Source organism: Glossina fuscipes, unplaced genomic scaffold (assembly GCF_014805625.2).
Source record: "Glossina fuscipes isolate IAEA_lab_2018 unplaced genomic scaffold, Yale_Gfus_2 303, whole genome shotgun sequence".
NCBI classification, from domain to species: Eukaryota; Metazoa; Arthropoda; class Insecta; order Diptera; family Glossinidae; genus Glossina; species Glossina fuscipes.
Window position 1 is genome coordinate 334,080 of NW_023998646.1, and position 23,810 is coordinate 357,889.

General features: G+C 34.5%; 1 protein-coding gene across 7 annotated transcripts in view; it reads left to right on the forward strand.

The window, feature by feature from the left end:
* The window catches only part of LOC119642997 (gamma-aminobutyric acid type B receptor subunit 1), a 314,997-nt gene that overhangs the window by 98,981 nt on the left and 192,206 nt on the right, over positions 1-23,810 (forward strand). For all 7 annotated transcript variants that reach the window (XM_038042340.1, XM_038042341.1, XM_038042344.1 and 4 more), the window contains exon 2: positions 1,008-1,268. In XM_038042340.1, coding sequence (XP_037898268.1) covers positions 1,011-1,268 — 258 coding nt within the window. In that variant the 5' untranslated portion in view covers positions 1,008-1,010. The remainder of the gene's footprint in view (positions 1-1,007; positions 1,269-23,810) is intronic.

Genomic DNA, 23,810 nt, shown 5'->3' on the forward strand with positions numbered 1-23,810 from the left:
TTCCGACTGACTCTGCCTTCTGCATATATTCTGTTAATATATATTTTTCATCGGCCGGCAACTGTGTGACGCGCCACGAATTTGCAGTTGATTGTTCCCTCTCTCGGCAATGTATTTTCTGGGAAAGTCAATTAATTGGAGTAAACTGGATATGGGATTTCCGTAATAAAAATATAACTATATAATAATATGTAAAATTATTAAATTATAACATTATATATAATTTTCTGAACCTTTAGAGATATTGTAGACTTTGTACTTATAAACATCAAATATTCTGATCCTTTAGAAATATTTGAGATTTTGTACTTGCAAACATCGGTTGCTTAGACATTTTATTTTTTAATATACAGATGACAGGAGGAAACAAACATAGTTTAATGCTGTTCCATTTATGACGACTGTGCAGTTGTAAAGGTTCGCCTTATGATTACGATACACACAAAAACATCACCGAGGTCAATGCAATTTTTCCCCATAACGAACATGCCGTTGCCTTTACAATTCTGCATACAAAGTCCAACGTAAGTCCTCATATATAAACTAACGAAGGCGAATGCAATTAATATCTCCCACATTTTGGTAGTTTCTAGTCCTTGTAGTCCTTGGTAGTCTAGTGCTTGTCAGATTGACCTCATGGCAAAGCTTACTAGACCGACAGCAAAGAAAAAAATCTTTGAATTTCAAGTTTCTATAGTTTATCTTTGGACGGATTTGATTTTTGCCTGACCATAAGTAAATCGAAAGGGTTAGGAACAAGTAGGTTCGCTTATGACGTTATCATTATCACAGTTTGGTGTCCGGACACAAGATTACACCGGCAATATTTTATAGAATATTCGATGTAAATGTTAACGCTTTGCTAGCACGTGGCAACTTCAATATACACCTCAGATGAGGGTATAACAAACTTTAGCAAAATAAATGTTTAGAATTTTTGTTTATATGTAGTTTAGTACCTTGTCTTTGGCTTATCGCTCATCCCTCGTTTCTTTTTTTGCTTTCAGGATATGACATGTGATGGTATTTTAACTTTTTGGATATATTTCTTCTTAATTTTGTCTGTATTGCTAAACGAGTTTCGGCTAATAAAAGCTGGTCGTCCTAATGAATTGCACATTGGCGGCATTTTTCCAATAGCTGGCAAAGGAGGATGGCAGGGTGGTCAAGCTTGCATGCCCGCGGCAAGACTGGCATTGGATGATGTGAATAAAGAGACAAATCTTTTGCCGGGTTTTCGTCTTATACTACATAGCAACGACAGTGAGGTAAATTGAAAAAAAAAAAAACAATTATTTCCTATACAAGATCCTCATGTCAAGTCTAACTGGTGGAAAAAAATGAAAACTTGGTTACATGTCGTGAATTATTTGTTTGAAGATAAAATTTTTTGCTGCTTGAGTACATTTTATTAAAGTGGTATAACACCTGTAATCTATTCTGTGAAATGTATGGTCTCTAAGATCACCTGTAAAAATAGTTTAATTGACTAACATTTCGCGAGCAACAGTATCCGCGGCGATGAGAGCATGCATAAAACATGGTGAAATATCATTTAGTGAAGAGGACTAGTGGACGAAACCCTAAGTTGACTGATAGAGACAGGCAAACATTAGGCAGAACTGTGGCCAGCCAACATAAGCTATCGAAGCAAAAGTGACAGCAGAATTCAACATTCATCCTTTCGATCTAAATAGTACAAAGGGAGCTCCGAAAAACTAACATTCTTAGAAAGGAAACAATTGGGAAGCCCTTTCTAACAGAGGCCAACTCTAACCGGCAAGCGTGATCATAAATTATGAACATTTCCTGATAGGAAGAATATGTTCTGGTCAGATGAAGTATCATGCACGTCCCTTTATACAACATAAGCCTACGCTCACAATAGCCCGAGAAGAGGCTCCGCTATGGCTTGAGCGACTACACCGTAGTATTCACCTGGTTCTCTTGTACATGTCACTTTAAAACATTGCTGCCAAACACTATCATATTCCAAGACGATAATGCTCCCATACACACAGTAAAAAGGCCCAAAATTCTTTTGAGGAGCATCATCAAACATTTTCGCAACATAATTGAATTGAATTGAAAGTTATGGGGAGATTTAGAGCCGAGAGTGAAGGGAAAATTTTATTAAAGTAATTAACAGATGTTTTGTTGCAAGAATGGGAGTGCATTCCGTTGGAGACTATTCGAACACTTTACAGATTTATTCGGCGAAGAACTGCAGCTGTTCTACTAGTAAATGTTGGTTAAACAGCTTTTGAAAATCAAAAAAAATATTGTGTGTATATCAGGTGCTCTTATTACTACTTACTATTTGGCTGGCTGTTATAGATATATTTCTTTTTACGCAGGCACTCCCTTCTGCTTTTTACTACTTGTGCATTACGCGATATAGATGATCACATTTTTACATAATATTATTACCTAACTTGTACTACTAATTAAATACACATTAATAGCTCGCGCTCAGAGTTTATTCTTCTCAGGTGTTAAGCATTGCGTATGCAATCTGCCCATTATACGGTACGATACGGCAACACGACTTCTCAAAGTCTTCCAGTCTGTTCATTGTACTGATTTTCATGTCGATAATTCTACATCATGCAAGAGCACCGACCACACAAAGCATTTCAAAAAAAACTGCTAAAGGGCAATGAGAAGCTTTTGTTTTGTTTGTTGTATAGTTAAAGTCGTAGAATTGATAACAAATGATTGGTAATAAGCAGAGTAACACTGCTAAGCAGTTGTAAGTCAACTGAACACTCTTAAATAATTAGTGTTTCTGAGCAAACAGAAATAATTTTCTAGAGTTATTAAAAATAATTTGGCTACAACTCGTGACCGGATATGCCATGGAAAATGTTAAGATAAACAGTTTGTTAAAACACATTATCGAGTTTTAGCCACATATTTTTGGAATATTCATAAAATCCTTTTCTTACTATTCTATTCTATTTCCTTTTCTCACTAAAAAGGGTGACAGAGGTATTTGGTTTTATCTCTCACGCATACAAGGGTTTTTTGCGCCCCCGATTGTATGGCATCCATTTTCCATCGCTCCACGGGGTAATAACGTGCTGCAAATGTTGCACGATATGTGCATATTACACTCGTTTCTCAGCTCAGTTCTACTAGTTATTGTTAGTAGTATATTCTAGTTATAGTTTCGCTATTATAGGTGGTGAGCCACATCGGCGTTGGCATAAATTTTCGATTTTATTTCTTATGTATAAAATTTTTAACAAAGCTGTAAACGGGTGCATATTATTTCATGCTATATTGTGACCAGACTTAGAGAATGGCCTTACTGTTGTGTACAAAAAAAGTTTTTTTTAAGAAAAACGAGCAAAATATATATACGATACTATAAGTCTAAAATTGCAAAGAAAAAATAGCGTAATAAATACCAGAAAGAAAAACCTGAAGCTTTGACCAATGCATATCAGTTGAAAATTTTATCCCGTTTCAAAGTTGCTAATAAGATTATAGATGTCTGTATAAAGTGTGGCGAACTTAGAATTTAACTTCAGCAACATAAAGCAAAAAGCAAAACGAACTGAACTGAACAGAAATTTCTTAAGGTATTCATATAAAACACTAACTATTACAGATTAAATTGAAGAGTACGAGTTACTTACAAATAGGTGAATAAAGAAGTGGGAGAAAGAGAGAAGCAAACAATCAGTCTACTACGGATGCTAAAGTGTTGAAAATGGTAATTGCTTCGGACTTTTCACTCAAATAAATCAACGTCAAAACGACACCACTTAATATGCAAGAATGTATATATGTTGAGCGTGCAGCCGATAGCTTGCACCGTTTGAAATTATAAGCTCTAGTGAACAATACTCAGAAGAGAGCAATGGCAACAATTTTGTACAGCTTAACAACTTTGGGTATTTACGCTTGCTCGTTATCATAACATTAACTGCAAAGTATTTATAATAAAAGATATTTTACCATAAATTTTCTCACTTTAAAACTATTCTTGTGATTTATATAAGTATAGGAAATTTAAATGAAATATGAATGATTCGTGCACATTCATCTTCTAATTTAAATCTTTAAGCAGAAATGTTAAAACAACCTTTATTTTTATTTTCAAAAGTAAGCTATTTCTATGCGTGTGTGTTTGCGTATATGTGCGTATATATTATTCTGCTTTCAATTTTTCATAACAATAGCAATAGTTTTCAATTATGAAAACGTTAACTGCACGAAAATTGTTCTGCAATTTTCGTATCAAGAGAGGGGAATAATTTTTGCTCATTTTTCTATCGCAGTTTCACATTATTTATTGAGGGTAATTTTAGTCTAATAATGAAACTATATTAATGTGCAAATTTTGCAACATGACTTTCGGTCAGCCATATCCAACCCCATATGCGCAAGCATATGTACACACAAACATCCCAATTGGCCCATTGGTCGTGTCCAACAGCATAAAACACTTGAGGCATATCCTTTTCTTATCTGTTTCTTTACTTCTATGGCTTGATCACGTTTTTCTCCCTAACCTCATAGTACACCAACCATAAAACGAACACAGAATAAGTCGCTGTTAACATACTAGCGGTTACATGTAAAAAATAAAATGTGCGTTTAAGGAATAGAGAGGTATATTCTTAGAGCTATGTCTTGAAAGTGTACATGATGCAATAATTCCATCATTTCTATCTAAATCGTTCACTTCTTTTCATAATCGAGTACTACTTCTGGTTTTCTTACTATAGACTATTCTTTTAAGTTATGGCAATATGCAAGCAGACTATGGTTTATTTCTTTAAATTATTTGTAATTAATTTAATGCCTTACATCCATGAAGGGTGGATTATATATGGGATTTTAACGATTATAGCCCTACAACGTCGCAATGTAATAATGTTTTCTAATGGCCTAACCGGACCTTCTCCTTTATCCTGTAAGATATAAAAGAAATCTGGAGTGATCTTACGTGCTCCAAATACTTTTCTATCCATAACGTGATTTTTACATTTAAATCTTTCACTAACTATACACAAACAAAATACTTAATAGTTCGCAATAACAATTTACTTTTTATACTCACAATCGATGTAAAAACTGCCAACGCCTGGTCCATACGGCAAAAAGATGCACCAGTCCTCCATCCTGTGCTAAGTGTGGTCTTCCTCCACATCCTGAAAACTGTAGGCGTAGTTTCTGCTTAAATTACAACGATCAACACTCTGCGTTAGAAAAACAATGCCCACGTTTTATACAAATGCGTGAAATTCTAAAAATCAAAACAGAAAATTACTGTAGCATGGGTGAAGCGCGACGCAAATACCGGGAAATTAATCCATCTGGAAGCCAAAGAATTAGCAAAAGCAATACCTACGCTGTTGTCGCCTCGCAAATAGTGCCTAATAAGCCTTTAACTCCAACTTCATCCCACGAAAAATCTGTTCTACCATCAACCAAATATAACACTGCCAAACCAGTTCCATTGCCCCCAAAGATAATATTGAAAAAATCAAAACAACAGGATATATTGAAAAAATTAAAACAACAACACATATGCCAAAATCTAATAATCTAAATCCCCCATAATCGCCAGTTCTCAATTCTACTCAACAAATTACAAGCTGTAATGAATCAAATCTTTCATCCCTCAATCAACCTTCAATTTCAAATTATTCACGTGTGCCCACTTGTGGCGGTTCAACTATACGCAGACACCTAAGTACAGATTATTCTGCTGATAAGAACAAATTATTCACTCAAAATTCTTATAGTGACATTTTCGACGGAGACGCTGGCATGTCAACTTAACCTACTTTCCACTGCATATCACTGCAATTAAATAACGTTTTTAAATTCTACAATGGAACGTTAAGCGACTTCTTAACAATTTTGATGAACTTCGTACACTCGTAAGTGATCTCAGTCCAACCTTTATATCGCTTGAAGAGACCCATTGAAGAACCCCTTTTAATCCTATTCCATCCAAATCATATACTGGATACTTCACGAATGCTGATCAAAATTTATATTCCAAACAAGGAGTTGGTGTTTTTATAAAATCAAGTATACCTCACAAACGCATAAATTTAAGTTCAAATATACAAGCCGTACCGATACAAATAATGTTAAACATAAAATTTGTAGTACTTTCGCTCTATATTCCACCTTCGCAATCGTTTTCTCAGCAAGAATTCTACAATTTATTCTCCGTACGTCACATTTTGATCTCTGTCAATTCTTTCTTTGGTTTCCTGGTCTATTTCTGATGATCTACATAACAAGGATCACTTCTGAACCGATCTCAGCTTTTCAATGTCCTCTGCTAATCCAGCAAAACAGGCCAAATTCCTCCTAGATAAAGCGGATCGGATCAATTACTCCAAACAGGTAGGGTCATTTTTGAATTGAAAGCCATTTAATGGGAACTGCAACCATGATGCTGCTATTATGTCTAAAGCGATTCGCACGGCTGCTCATCTTTCTATTCCCCAATCCAACACCTCTTTTAAACGAGCTATGGTTACTTGGTGGAACAACACGCTTTCGTTTTAGAAGTAAAATAAAATGGATCTATGGCACCGCTTTAAGAGATGTCCCGATCATGATCATTTGTTATTATACAAAAAGGCCAATGCTCTATTCAGGAAGGAATTACGAAAATCAAAGGCACTTAGTTTCGAACTTTTTTCGAGAGGAATTCACAGAAATACGTCCATGAAAGTTGTCTGGAACAAAATCAACAGACTCAATGGGAGTCCAACCCGAAAGAAATTTCTGCCATCTTGACTCCCAATGGAATTTTAACTGACGCACATGATATTTCTAATTACTTTGGGCGAATGTGGAGCGATTACTCCTCTGACAGCAACTTTTCCAGTGCTTTCAGCGAACATAAAAGGACTCCAATTACTCTTGCAAATTGTATTAACAGATGTGCCATGTTCCTGGAAAATTGCATGTCTACCTTAGAAGTTGAAAGTTGTCTCTGCAAATCGAAGGGGAAGACAACTGGTCTAGACCGCATCTCCTACCAAATGATCAGTGCGTTGTCTAATTCATCTAAAAAGAAATTGCTGGAGCTATATAATACGGTTTTTTTGACTGGCCATATACCCTACATGTGGAAACTGGCAGCAGTTGTTCCAATTCCAAAGTCTAAAAATGTCTCCATCGCATCGGATATTATCTTGCCTCTCAAAGGTATTGGAAAAGATTATGGCATCTAGATTATCTTTGTTTCTTGATTCCAAGAACCTGATAACAAAGCAACAAGTTGGTTTCAAGCGGGATAGACGCTCTGTTACATATTGATTTCACAAGCAAAGCAATTTCCGAACGAAATCACGTAACAATTCTCTCAATTGATTTCGAAAAAGCATTTGTCAAAGTTGGTCTTCATGTTATTTTAAGACTCTTGAAATCATCGCATCGGCGGTTCAAAGTTAGAATCAACAATCATTTTTCTGATTCCTTTCCGCTAATGAATGGCTTTCCGCAAGGATCTCCTCTCTCTGTCATGCTTTTTCAGATCGCTTTCAACGAAATTAGCAAAATTCTTTGCCGTGTACCAAGAGTGAAACACTGTCTCTACTCGCGCGATGTATACATTTTTACAAAAGGAAACGACAACATGAAAGCAATCAACATCCTCGAATCTATTGGACGAGAGATCTCCGCATGGCAAACTCGTCAGGGGCTAAAATTTCCATACAAAAATCTAAAAAATGCACATTTGTCGAAAGCAGATTTGAGATGCAGGAAATCTACTGATCCATGTTAATAGCTTACCAGTACTAAATGTGCCGACACTGCATATTCTCGGGCTCACTTTTTCCAACAAGCATCGTTGGAAAGCACACTGTCTTCGGTTAAAAAATTCTATTTTAACAAGCGTGAATTTCATACAGTACGTTGCTTGGAGAAGCCATGCGCATATTAACACTATTGCTTATCTTACCAAAATGCTTGTGTTAAGCAAGATTGACTATGCTTTGATAATTTATGGCAATAGCTGCAAATCTAATATCAACATCCTTAAACCGGCAGTCAGAGCAAGTTGTTATGCTTTTCGGACTACGCCTATAAATAGTATTATAATTGAAACTGGTCTCCCAACTTTAGAACATAGACTATATGAGTTAAAAGCTAAAATAGTCCCCAAGCTTCTTAATTCAAACAAATCTATTCTCGGTGATGACGTAAGAAAGATTATTATTGCGAAGAAAATTCAAAAGTCACCATCTGCAATTGAGCATTGTTTGTACGTCGCAAAGGAATTGAATATTCCCTTAAAAATTTTCCGCTCTTTTGGTGTTAAACCTCCATGGATTTTGAAAGACTGCTCTTTTGACATCTCGCTATCTATGCATAAAAAAGAAGATACCCCAAATTACGTCTTCAGGAATCTAATAGCTGAAAAAACCCAAGTATATGAAAGTACTGGTTGGAATCTTTTATACACAGACGGCTCAAAATCTTCTGGTCTGCCTCCTGCTTGTGCCGTGGTAGATGCTGCAGGACAGGTTCTTCTCAGTCACACATTTCACGAAAGTACTTCAACGTGCATAACCGAAGCCAGAGCTATCCTTCACGCTGCGAATCTTGCCCCTAAAAGCAAACTCAAAACCGTCATGGTTACCGACAGTTTGTTTGTATTACAAGCTTTTCGGAACTTTTCGACTTGGAGATGGAGCACAATCAACAAATTAAGAAATATAATCACTACACCCGACGGAAAAATTAAAATATTATGGGTACCAAGTCACATCGGTTTATTGGCTGATCGAGCGGCAAAATATGCTGCCTCTGCTCCTCTAATTATGGATGATGCCATGGAAAAGTTGGATCTTCAAAAATACATTGGGAGAAAAGTTAAAGTGAAAATTGCAGAAGGAAATTTACAATACCATCACCAACACTACTTTTCCATTAGCTCAATTAATTCCACCTCTATATCCAACAAATGTTGAGAAAACCAAGATCCAAACATTTTCGAGAATTCGCTTTGGTCATACTTCTCCCCAATCTACTGTTGTGGACAAACTCTCACTACAAAGCAGATTCTTTGCGACTGACTGAAGTTTTCCTTGGCTAGAAGTGTTGCTTTTGGAGCGACTAACACTTTGAACATTCTAAAATCAGCTTCAGAACCGAATACAAATTCAATATATTACTTTATTAATACTACTAAGCTCATTATCTAATGTACATTTATTTATATTAGGGCCGATAGCCTGTGCTGCTAGTGCTCAATGTCTTTTTTTTTAATCTAAGAATTTATTACATTAGTCTAAAATTATAATAATAATAATAATAATATACTCACCATCGAAAATGAGTTATTCTCATTTTGTCATGATGTTTGTAACATCCAAGCCGAAGCTTCAGAGTCCTTATAAAATATACACATTTTTTATCAGCGTAAAATTCTGAATCGATTAAGCTATGTCTGTCCGTCTGTATGGTGCGCGTTGCTGACATTCTCCTGGTTGCAAAAATGAAGCTATCGATTTCAAATTCGCAAAAACTATAGATGTTTCTGTACACAGGTTGGTATTGAAGATGCGGCAAATTGTTCAGGCCAAAGGAGTAAATTGAATGCAACTCCAGTTTTCAAGCGAAAATTTGTTGGTTTTTGTTCATGAGTCACAAATTATGAAAGATAGCAGGCTGAAATTTAAAATTACGGAGTAGTTAAGATTGTAACGCTGAGGGGCTTGCGAGATTCGTCAGACCGATATAACTTTTTCACTTTTTTGGTTTTGTGGTGATAATGTCAGGCTCAGTTTGTTCTTAAAATATGTAAATTTAAAAGGATTTAACCCATAATGGGTTAAGCCACTATTTCTCCACAGCGAGTGAATGTCACTGAGTGCTTTTTTGCTCACAACTTCAAAATCGCGGCAATTGCGGATGGTTAGACAACACGCACAATTTCTTCCAGATGTGAGCATAGTTAACTCTGATTGGTTTTTTCGTCTTTCTCGGAATTCTTTTTGTTAGCAACAAGCTACGAATAGCAAATTCGGGGTCCTTGAATAGATTTCAGATCACGTCTTTGTGACAACATAAATCATATTCTTTACATAAATTATGACTTAGAGCGGAGTCGTAGTAGGTTCCATAAAATCGTCGTTGTACGTGAATGATTGGTTGCACTTGAGACAATAGGAGATTCCTAAGCTAATTTGTTTTCCGCATATAAGGAGGTTGTCCGCGTAGCCCTCGCTCTTTTACGTGATGTTATAAAGCCTCACTGAAGAACTGAAAAGAAAATAAATTCAAAGAAAGGAGTCTCTGGAAATTAAAACCGTCCAACCCGACATCCTAACCACGTCTTTGTGTAACGAATAATGCCACAGTATGTCTCGCAGTCGTTTGGGAGAATTCTCAGAAAACTTAAAATGCTATTGTTTTTGTTTACAGTTTAACTTCATTTATTTATTTAAAGGCGAGAGCTTTGTGTAAACATAAAATATTATATGCAGGCCATATATTTATTGATTTTATATTGCTATATAGCAAACTTCTTCAAAGAATGAAACGAAAAAAGTTCATTTGTTAATGCAAGATGTGTTTACATTTTGGTTGAGTTTATATTATAGATCGTAAATCAGTTATCAAATGTGATAGTGTGATTAATGTTTTAAACGCATCACTGTCTCAATATGTGGGAAGGTTTAATTTTGATGTCATCATAAGTCCAAATTTACAAACCTTTTTGTTTTAGTGCTACTTGTTAATTTTAACTGCATTAAAATTGGAAATACTGTAGACGATCCATAGACACCGCTTGGTAAGTTTAAGGTGAAAGCTTCATGTAAATCTTCACGTTAATTAGTTGTATTCGATTTCGACCCACTTACGGAACTTTATTACTCGATTTTAGTGAAGAAATATTATAATACGTAAGTGGTGGATATCCGCCGTTCATATCGAGATGGACCAAAATTTTCAATAAATTTTTAAAATCCTCCTTAAATCGAATTATTTAGCAAACTTGCTTTTGGTTTGTAGAGTAGTTTTCACAATGTATTCGACGCACAAAGAACAGTTACATAAACATCTCCAGTCAAAGTAAAATATCCACTAATAACATAAACGTACTTTAAAAATATTTACTCACTTATATAACACGAAAATGAAAACAATAACAACAGCAACGCCAATAACAATAACAATAATATCACAGCACATACATCTGTTGAAATTCTCATGTAGTAATTTCAGTTGCATTTGGAACTGTTTGTATAAAACATTTATGCTACGTTCGTATACCTTCGCACGCATGCACTTTGTGCACATATACATTTATCTACCGCCTGAAAGCTATAAAAACTGATACACACACATGTATAGCAAAAAAGTCAACTCCGGATTCGAATACAATTCGCATTACACGTTCTCGCATGTTTTTGCACGAATATTATTGAATTGTTATTGTAACATCAGAACAATATATGTTTCATGATATAACAAGGAAAACAAATAATAAATAAATAATAAAATCAAATAAAATAAAATAAAATTGCGAAATAACACACTAATGGTAACAACAATAATAACAATTTTATTGAAAAACAAATCCCAAAAGATTATTTACAACCGTTGTATTTTTCAAGCACTTTTAACGTGTTCTAGTTAATGATCGGCAGTTGCTCGTGAAAACCGATATAAACGGGTGCATGAGAGAAAGAGTGGAGTCACGCAATATATACTCATACTAAAGGTATTAATAGGAAGAAAAAATGCAATTTTCTCATAATTTTAAAATAATTTTGGGAATGTTTCAGCACTTCGCAGCGAAAATTGCGGTGCTGTTTGAAGCTGTCGCGCAGTAAGTGTTTTAAAACTTGACAATCCGCTATTTTCACAATCAAATTTTATATTGAATGTGTGTTTTGTTTGTTAGTTAGAAACAGAAAACGATGTGGAACCCTTTGGATAAATGCAAACCAAATCGTATTTGTCTTGTTTATTTTGAGTAATTTGAATTGTTTATATTTTCAATTAAATTAATTTTTTTTCAACGCTAAACCACAGTAAAATAAAATCAAATCCTGTTTATAGGGGAATATGAAATGACACGATCCGTTGCAAGAAATTATTGTCGTATAACTTCGACCATACTTGGTGCAAACCAAATTAAGGTTTTCAGTTCCAAAGTATTAAAAAAACGTATGCTTTTGTATTCACCATCCGAAAAGTTCGTGTATTCAAAACAATTGAAACATCCCGAAGTGAGTCTCAAAAGTTTAATAAAATACGTAGGTACCTGACCGATGACAAATTCTGAATTCGCTTAGGCATAGCTGCCTGTCCTTTTGTCTGCTTGTTTGCCTGCGTAGTACCTGCGGTAAACACTCTCCTCATCGAAGCAGATATTAGGAAAACCTCGGCGTTGTTCTTCGACCATCTTTGGAATAATTGAAACTTGAAACCGATTGCTAATCATTTAAACATATTGAGCAAATATCTCATACTGTCAAAGATGAATTATTGTCGATCGTAATTTCTTATATGTCAAAGTAGTTTCTTTTTTTCCTTCGCCTTTTGAAATATGTCTGAAATTCTTTTTCTTGTTTCTCATGTCGATCGATGATAGTCAAATTTTTAACTTAAAAGAAACCTTTTAAATAAAAGTTTACCTCCAACACTTACTTGCTTATGAAAAACGAAGTTAGGGGGAGAAACTGCTTTAGGGAAAAGGGGACTCCATGAAGCAGCGAAGGTATCGGCTTCCAGTCAAAAAGCGCAGTTGCAAAGAAGGCCTCTGCTTTGATACATAAAGAAATGTGACATTACTTGTGTGGTCGCTTATAAACTAAAATTTTTAAAATGATAAAAATTTGCACATTTGCTCTGTGGGCGGTTGTGGAGCATTTATATCAAAACCAAATCAAACGCCAATTTCTATCCAACACTCCATAATATCGAAATTTTATTTCTTTCCAGATTTATTTTAACATGAAGATAAAGGGTATAAAAACTTCGGGCGCAGCTAAGTAAATTTTCTTGCTTCCTGCCGTGTAAGACAACATTTTATCTTCGAGAAAGCCATATATTTCCCATGAAAATTCAGTTTTGCATTGTGTTCATATCTGAGAGATAGATTCTCAATAAAAAGGCGAAATGGTTGTGAATTCATGTGCGTGCAATAAGGAAGTTATCCGTACGCCTAACACAACTTCGACATGGGATTCGAAGAACAGGTGGTGTGTTTCCTGTTTTTCTACGAATACCAAATTTTTCGATTCAATTTTTTGCATGAATTTTTTAAAATTGGAAAACGTGCAAAAAATTCGTCAAACGCATAATATCTTGACATTTGACTTTGTGCTGACCAAGCTACTTTGCGTACAAAGCGTAATTTAACTTTTTTTCTTTTTAAAGCCGTTAGGCTAAAGTCAAAAACCCCGTAATTTGCGTCAGAAACTATATATCTGCACTTACTGATATATTGTTAAAAATCGTATATATATATTATTACATGGACGTTGATCTAGTATTCTTCATCGAAGAAGGTTCAAGTCATATTTTATGTGGGAAAAGCTGAAAAGCCCAGATGAGACGAGAGATCTTAAAACTCTTGTCTTACTTTTTTTTTTTTTTGAGGCAAATCTTTTAGGCATTTCAAAAAGCTCTCCAGCGCTTCAAAAGGGAGAATGACATCATCGCATATCTTTGTTCGCGTATATTATGTAAACTTAACGTAGCTGTAGCAGCTTAAGCATAGAGATGTGTGTCATTTTGGAACATTCCATTTTAGGGAGCTTCCTCCTTGTGTCTTCGGACTTCAACGAGCAAAGACAATTTGTGAAAGTCGGTGGGATCTCAATAAAGTAACGCGAAGCAAGCTTGCCCGAAACAGGTTATAAACTGACAAGTCGATTTCCCTTTGTAATAGGGATTCGTTCGTCAAACACCTTTGACGACGTTCCAAAATTTTTTTCTTTGGATCAAACACAATCGATATTTTATAGACCCTTTTATTAGAACAATTTCTGTAATTACCAATAGAAGATGAAAAATTAGTAGTAAACAAAGAAGAAGAAGACAAACGAATGAAAAGGAAAATAACAACTCAACCTATTAACTGAAATAATAATAAATTTTCAACTTCACTAACCCATGTGATGGATATGAGCTCTACACTTCTTTATGCATAATTTTCGCGAAGTCAAACAAAAACTGTGTTTATATCAGAAGATCCTGTTACGTGAAAGGTGCTTTGCGATGCTGCAAATTTGAAAATGAATTGAAATTAATATAAATAGGTAGACTGTTAGTTTTTCATATTGGTTTTTTGTATTACATTTATTCATCACTTATATCCAGCAAATTCTATACCGGAAATTTGATGAAGCTTAGCAATAATCTTGATAGCTCTCGTGCGCCTCTGACGGTGACTCCACATATTTCTGAATACAGCAAACGAACAAGCAGTAATTAAGTAAAAAAAAAATTCGACAATTATATACCACGGGCGTATAGATGTGTTCCATGTTTTCGATGATTGTTCGTTTCAACCGCTTTTCGCAAGGAGACCAACTCTTCAGATCTGTAAATAAATTAATGGAATATTAAATTTAAAGTTTTCAGTATTTGGAGATTTCGCTTCTAAACGCCTCACATTAACAAGCCCTAGAACGGCGTCACAGTTGGAACGTCCGCGTACAAAAGTAGGGTAGGGGTGCTGTCGATCTGAGTTGACCACGACCTTATCGCAATAGAGTAAGTGTGATCGTAATAACGGCCTGCCGTTATCCGAGAGCACATTTAGCAAGAATAGCGGCTTGCCGCTATGCACAGAAAAAAAGCGATTGATGTGGGACAAATGATTTTGTTTTAGAGAGATTTGGTAGGCAAATCTCGCAGCATGCAATTTCTAATCTTTTCTTTCCTGGTTTCATTTTCAAATTTTTTTTTGTCATGCGGCGCAGCATGCCTGTATAATTTGCGAACGTATAGAAGTCATCGAAATTTTCCAAAGCTCTGTCGCTATTAGTTTTTTTTCTTTGTTGGATTGACCAACGAGTTTTCCCACTTTTCGATCGTCTCTGCGTACACCAAAAGTTCCGTCATTTCAACATAGCAACCAAGTATTAACTATTATTTAACATAAAAATATACACGTTCTGCACCGGCTATTTTAATTGTTTTTCTTGATATGAAAGACTTTCTACCACCATAAAGATAAACAAAATAATGATTGAATGATTGCTTTTTGCTTTGAATTTCACATAAGGCATTAGTTTATATAAACCTCCGGAGTTCCACAACCACCCGAGTTCCTTAACCTCCCGAGTTTCACAAATACCGTATAATATCAATTTGAATCTTTAATCAAAATAATAAAACATCTGATAGAGAACAATCAACAACAATTAGAAGGGAAATTTTAAATTGGCACAAAATATGATGAAATTAATAAACTTTCAGCTAATTTTTTACAGTTTAATGTAACGAAGATTGACACATCGTTTAAAATAGGCCGGTAAAAATTTTTTTATTCTCTCACCTTTGAGTTATCCTGGAATCAAATTTGCATACAGAATCATTCGTTAATAAGGCAATATTGCGTCCCTGTTTGACAACGCAGAAATAAACTAAAAACGATTAATACACCCTTGTCTTTGTCTCATGAGAAGCCATATAGACTTTCTATCTCAAAGTTTCTTTAGTTTGTTTTGACTTTTTGACATAGCTCTTCGGACAATCCTTTTTGCAAAGTTTTTCCAAAAAAAGCTATAGAGCGAAGCCATCAAAGAGACAAACAGAATGAAAGAGAAATCGAGTGAAAATATTGATTCTAAATGTAATTGATAACTTTTTAGTTATTGTTATTCCAACTTTCCGAGCTTCTTTGGAAACAACTGACTTTAATCTAAAACAAAGGCATAATTTGGTAACAATAGGACTTTCATCTTATCCATTGCCGTGAATTTCTGTAGCTAATTTCTAAATATTTTTCGATGAAACCAAACGCTCCTTATTGACGGTGGCTTTTATAAGACAATATCCTTCAAACAGGTTATTCGTATCTATCACCATCGCTCGAACTTTTTTAATATTAGCTCAATTTCTTGCTTCAGAACTATATAATTATCTGTAAAAATAACAAAAACAATTAAAACTTTTTGCTTAAAACGCAAATCGAGGCGGTATTTTTTTAGTTCCAGTTTGTTTTACTGGCACTTTTTAATACTGCTTTGGACGCTTGACAGCGGCATATTGAAAATTTATGATCAGTCAGACTGTACATGCCTTTCAAGTGCTCATTTAGCACTAAAAACAAGTGCAAGCACTAAAAGCACATGCAGCTTGTGTGTAATGCCCTTTTCTATCTCCAAAGTGTTGCCAAACGTACGTTTAAATAGCAACGTAGAGTCTTCCTCGTCAACAAATGATGCTTTCGATTTACCACGATTGCTGGATTTTTTTATGTTTTTAACAGTTAAACTGAATCGTGTGATGGAAATAAAGTTTCTCTTTCCTTTTAGACGAAAGAAGAAAAACGGTACAGTTTGTCCATCAACTTCGTCTTCTTCATCAATTAACCGAAAATTCGATGAATTTGTAAAAACGAACCAATGTGAATGCACAGCTGGTTGTTTGAGCCTTAGTAAAGTTGAGGTTAGATTTGGTATATAATGTTATTATTATTATTATTATTTTAATTTTAGACTAATGAATTGAATTCTTAGACTAAAAAAAAGACATTGAGCACTAGCAACACAGGCTATTTATTTATTTTAGTTATCCTTTGTTAAATTTTGTTTTAAATTTGCGTGTTACATGTCCGCACGTTATTTGTTTTATAGGTTTTATTCACATTCATATTACTCGTCTGCCTAGTCATCGTGCAGTAAACTGCTTTATCGTGATGAATCTGCAAAATTGTAATAAATGTTCCTATCATCTTTTAACTTATTTGCATGTTCGTTGACTAGAATAATTTCTTAAATATTCAGGAATTATACTAAATTACCAAGGGATGTTAAATTGATCAAAACTTGAATGATTGAAAAAGGTATTCCAGCCGTTTTTACGGAAGGAAAAAGTATCAAGTCGAAGCCATAAATTGGATAAAAGTGCTACAGCGCTCATTAGATATCGAGCTAGCTTTGGGTTTTTCTAGTAGTTACGAAAGTTCGCGGTACTATAATAGATATCATGGGCGAAAGTAAAGTGGTACAGCTACCACTCCTCCAATTTGCTTTTAAAAAATCTGACCAATCTGACCGCAAAAAAAAATCCTATATTATTAAATATTTTCCCTTTTTCTTTTCCTATCTAAATTTAGAAAATGAACGGAAATTATATTTGACTGTAACCGTATCTTCTGTGCTCGCATCTATATCTTAAACAAGAAAAAACGAAAAAACCAAATGAAATGTCGGAGCTCACAAAAAAATTTCAAAGAATTTTTTGTAATTTATTCATTTTTTTTTTTTTTTTATAAGTTGGTATCACTTCGGTATTTTTAAAATAGTGTAAGTTTTGTTTACAAAATGATGAAATCTATTTACAACTTATTTACAAGGACTCGTATTCGCAAGGCCTTAATTCTTCTTCTGGTTTTATACGTTCAAGTATTGCAATTTAAATCTTTTGGCTCGACTGTCTCAACTCACTTTCGACTGACTTTTCGCCTCGCTTACGATTGACTCTGCCTTTCGCAAGTATTCTGCTTATAAAGCCTTATGTAAGCAAGTTACCATTACCTAAATTCATCGCGGCTTTTCAATCTCTTACTTTGTTTCTGCCAATCGTTGTTAATCTTTTCGTCAGCCGCCAGCTGCATGACGCAGGTAACACAACATGATGGAATACTTGGTTGTCCTTTTCCTTAGAGTCTTCTTCCCAATCATCAAATATGGCATTTTCATAACAGTATACAAGATAAATTGTCACGGGATGATCAACATTTCAAAAAAGTCATGTACACTTAAAAAGTCCACAATCCTCTTAACCGTACCCCTGCATAGGCACGTGGGACTATCTCTTAAGCCGATCTCAATCAGATTTTGTAAACACACATGGCTATACAAAACAAAGCAATTTAGTAGTTAAAACTTACGTCGAGGCAAAAATTTATAACAAAACACACACACGCCTCTAACTGGTAAAAAAAATTATAAAAGAAACTTCGGATGGATCAAGTGTTCGATTGGAAGTACGTTTATTATAGTTATTTTGACATAATTCTAAAACAAATATAGATCGGTGTCGCCGTGCTTTTTATGGTTTGGTTAAATCCATTTAAGTGTTTAAACTACATTCTGCTTATAGGCATTTTTACAGGCAAGTTGTCATTGCAATATTTTTGTGTTAATCTTTTCTTCCGCTAAATGTTCTAGTAACTGTTGTTAACCTTTTTGCTAGTTGCATAGGTCAGTTAAACCGTCGTGAATGTATATTTGTTCTGACCATTTTTGGAATTCGGCTTTGAATTTTACATTATAATATGAAATTCGCTTTTCTCGGATACGGTTCGTATCAATAGACCGTGGATATCCTTTTGCACTAATCGTTTTCCTCAGCCTTGGGTTTTCTCTCTGTAGGAAATCTATTATTTGGGAAAATTAATTAGTTGGCATGAACTGGCTTTGAGTTTTTCGTAACAATATTATAGTTTTACACTATTTATATTCTATTATTATATGTGCTATGTCTATCTGTTTGGATGAGTAGACAAATAGATAACATTCGCGAGTTCAAATCAAATATAGTGAATACTTAATCGATAAAGGCACACGCCCACTAGACCACAGCCACTACCTATCCACTAATGCCACAGTCCCATGATATGATTTTGTTAATTTTTTCATAAAGCAAAAAATAATTAAAAAACAATCACAATATTTATTTTTCAGTAATATCATCAACTCTATTCATTCATTATTTATAGCCTATTCTCTTCTCCGCGTATGACTGAGCCAATAAAAGAATCTTATTCTGAGTAGTTGTGGAAACTTTAATTAATACCGAGTGAGAGGTGGGTTAAGTTAACACGTCAGCGTCTCCGTCGAAAAGGTCGCTATAGGAATTCTACGTGAATAATTTGTTTTTACGAGCAGAATAACCTGTATTTAGGTGGTTGCGTACATTTGAATTGTAACGAGTGGGCGCACGTGTGTAATTTGAAATTGAAGGTTGATTAAGGCATGAAAGATTGGATACATTATAGCTAACAGATTTGAGAGCTGGTGGTTCTGTGGGACTTAGTTTATTAGATTTTGGGATACGTGTTGTTGTTTTAATTTTTCCAATTATTGCTGTTGTTTTGATTTTTTCAATATTATCTTTGGCGGGTAATGAAACTGGTTTCGCAGTGTAATTTTTGGTTGATGGTAGAACAAGTTTTTCGTTGGAAGGATTTGGAGTTAAAGGCTTACTAGGCTTGTTTTGCGGGGCAACAGCAGCGTAGGTATTACTTTTTCCAATTCCTTGGGCTACAGATGGATTTCTTTCGCGGTATTTGCGTTGCGCTACACCCATGCTACAGTAATTTTCTGTTTTGATTTTTAGGATTTCACGCATTTGTATAAAACGTGGGCATTCTTTGTCTAACGCAGAGTGTTGATCGTTGCAATTTATGCAGAAACTACGGGTGCAGCTTTCAGCATGTGAACTCAGCATGTCACTCCTTGATTGCTCATTTCGCGAACAATTTCATCTTTCGGCACATGCTTTAAGCACGGGGCATAAAGTACGCTTCTAACTAAGTTCAGTTTGTCATTTAATTTGGCGGAAGTAGCACCAAGTTAGCTAATGATTTCGACTTTATGAGGTTTTCGGTTGCGCGTGGGTTCCGAGCGGGGACAAGTAAATTCCCAAAGCGAAGAATCGAGATATATTGTAATGCTATCTACGACTTTTTTTATAGCAAAAGGACAAATTTTTTGTCCATAGGAGTTTTTACTGATTGGCAACACCGGAAGGTCCGAATTTTTTATTTCTTTTCTTTGCTAATAGATGAAATCTATATGAGCTTTCATCTGGCAGCCCCTGGATCATTATGCATTGTGGTTGTCTATTATTTAGTAATTTGGGAAAAGACCTCTCACTGAAAAAAGATTGGGAACTATTAAAGCATAATGTCAATTGTTTTCAATTTTTTTATTTTTCGTTTTTTGTTTTTTTTTTTAATTCTTTTATTATATATAGAGGAGAGAAAAGCACATACAGTATCCGCGATATCCGCAAAAACACTGAGAAGACACGAGCTAGGTACACAAAATCACCGAAACAATTAAAAAATCACAGACGAAAAGAAAACACAAGTCGACTACGAATTGAATCACAATTTAAATTTATAGCTTTATACGAAATTAACTTGGAGATATTTTTTTTTTATGGATGTGGTGATTTTAGACACAAATCTCTGCATTAAGTTGACGGCAATGTTATGTACGTGTCACTAAGCTTATAAAGCAGACTTAAAAGCGAGAACGAGAGCAAAGAAATCATATTCGGCTCGGGTTGAAAGTTTTAATATTTAGCACAAGCCGGCGTACGATATTGAACGATAGAGTGAGGATTCCATTTCGTACATTTTCTTTATTCCATATATTTCGAATGGTATTTCAATTTACTTTCGCACCACTTTTCACATAAATGTAAAAAAACGAAAATTGTATCTACAACTCCATCTTAATTATGTACAGTGCTTCAATAATTCTGAGCGAACTCTTACTGTCTTATTGTGAAGCCTTAAATAAAAAATTCTCTAACTTCGGGGAATATGGTAAAATAATTAGTTATTAAGCAAATGTCGGCGAGCGCAGGAGCTAGAAGTGGTAAAACCAAAATCGGGAGTAAGTTAAATTTTATTAAATTTGTCCTACGTGTTTTTATGCGCTACAAACGTTTGACGAATATAATATATCCACTGTGGTGGGCATAAAGAAAATGAAGCAAAGGAAATTTTGAATTCCATAATTGAAAATCTGTAGTACGCAGCTTGATGCCTGTCTGATATTACTAAATTATTTTTCCTCCTCAATTCAACACACTTTCTTTATGTATATGATGCGCCGAATTAGCGAAAGGAGTAGGAGAGAGTTATCATGATATCAATTTATTTTTAACACACTTTGAATCGAAAACACTCAAGGTTAGGGTCGCAAAAGCATTTTTCCAAAAAAAAGGAAGAAAAGAGCTTAGAAATTTAGACAAAAATGGGGATAATTTTCAAACCCGGAGAAAGAAGGAAATATTTCAACTTTTTTTCTTTTTTAGCTCAAACTGTTCAAACTGAACTTTATTAATTTAAGAAAAATTCCGAATAATTTACTTCTTTTCTTTTTCTTTCGTCACAATGCTGAGTTTTTATATTCACTCAAAATTAATTTATCTAACCTTTTACTATCATTCATAATCCTATGCATGTACTTTTCCATGAGACTATAATAGCAGTGTAGTCATTCTCTTGGGAAATTAACTAAATGGTTTTAGCTAATTTTAGCTTGATGAAGTAATATGTATATAAGTTTGTTAGTTGTTGATTAGCAGTCACATAGAACGCCGTTAGTAAGCATACAGCACTTACAAAATAAAATAAAAAAAATTATACTTAAAAATTAAAAAAAATAAGTTCTGGCTAAATTTAATAAACATACGCAGAGATGCATGTCATTAGTCACGTAGTCTCAATATTAAGAGCAATGCAGTGGATTCGAATTACTTCATAGTACAATTATGTGCACGTCAACGCAAATTGAAATTAATTAAAGAAAGAAAAAAAACAAAAAATTATCTTAAAATAAACAATCTTTCACACCTGTAGTCTTGTTGTTTTTGTTTCATAGTTTACAGCAGTCTGGTCTTATGGACGGGCAATACCCAAAAAATATTTTTTGTACCGATACAATCCCGTACTGGCTGGATCGTACGATTTTTACAGCCGCTCCATATCGTAGCCCGTCGTTGTAGAAAAAAAAATTGGCATTTTCGATAACAGCTGATGGAAAATAATGATGGAAGTTGTTTAATGGCCGGATTTGCCAAACTTTAACTTGATTTGCTTTATTGAGAGTGTTCGTTGAATAAATTTATCGCTTCATTTAATTGCTGTTTCAATCAATATGAATGAAGATTTAATGTACATAAAAATTTTTGTGAAATAATATTCCACTGAATAAAGCAATTTCATTGCAGAAATATTTTATCAAAATTGGCACTTACTTATTTTGAACTCCTTTGGAAAGGTAATTTGCTGTCACATCACATCACAAGACATAATGTTGTGCCTGATGAACACATTTGGAGAAAAAGCCACCACCAATCGTCTACACCTCAGAATACTAGGTCAATTGCAAATATTTTAGAAACTGTTAAAAATATTTTATCAATCCTAGCAATGCAGCGAAAAGTTTGTAATTAAGACAATTATATCCGCCTGAGTAGCCGAAGGCGAGGCATCTCGACTAGCAAGTCAATGGTCATGGGTTCGAATCTCAAGTGCGGTAGAGTTTTTAATAAAAGCCCATAGCCTTTAGATGCTAGTGCTTAGAGTTTAGTCTTACAATTTATTTCTCTGGCGAAATTAATAATAATAATAATAATAAGACAATTGTGTATAAAGATACACATTTCCACAAATTTAAAATTTAACTGATACTTGAGCTTATTTCTTAAACCGTTTACAATGTCATATTCAAATCAATAAGATATTACAGTGAATGCTTTGCACATTTCGAAATTAAGAAATATAAGTTCTCTTCCTTTTTTTAACAAAACTACACAACAAGAGCATAGGTGATCGGGCCACAAAGCATCTTAAAACTAAGAAAGCAAGTCGGGGGCTTTATTTGATTTTCAAGGCAAACGTAGCGGCTGTCAAAAAATAGTAGGACTGCGCAACTCAGTTATAAAATTTATTTCAAAGTTCGAGCATTGACTAAAATCACGTCAATACGTCTGTTTTTCTGTCTGCAAATTTAAAAGTCAACAATTTGATTCGCTCTAACCCGATTTCGCACTTCACTTGCATCAATAGTAAATATAACACGTCACTCATCAAATTCCGGGATTAAATAAGAAACAATTTTTTAAAAATTCAAGCTTATTTATCAAAATAGCGTTTCCTAAAATTTGAATGATAGTCTTGTAAAACGACTAAGACCCTCAAAATGTGATTCTGGAGCCACACTGGGCTGATGATTTCATCTTAATTTTTTTTTTATGAAGCATCCTTTCAAATTCGCAAGCAGAAAATAGTCGTTGAATACCAGATCTGGAGAACAGGGAGTAGCAATTTAAACTTCAATCCAACAATTTTTCCACCAACGTGTTACAAGGCGTTTCAAAACACAGTACCAAATTAAAATACATCTTTCCCATGCTTTCAATTATCATAAATAATAGTGGGCACCTACGTCTGTGGGATATCGGCTAGTACCTGGGACTTTCATTTCCGATTATCGATAATAATTTTTAACTTTTCTTTGCTGTGTACTGCCTTCAGCACCACCAGTGTTCGTACAATCTCGGAAAATTATAGTTTTCGAGGGAGAAGTTGCCTTAATAATTCTAATGCCTTTGCCAAGTATAAATAGTATTTTTCCCTATTTAAAAAAAAATGTCGTGTCAATACAATAAATTCGGACTTTCCCATTATAAATTAATAACCAAAACACATCTAACTTTTGTAGGTAAAGTTTGAGTACTTTGTTAGAGCCACGTAAGTTTTTACTTACAGAAACATTTGACGTGTTCATTTCATTTATGCATATTATAGCGTGTGTGAAAACGATCTGTAAGTGGTGCATGGGTAGTAAAAAATACGTACGAGCTACGGGGATATCCTTTGG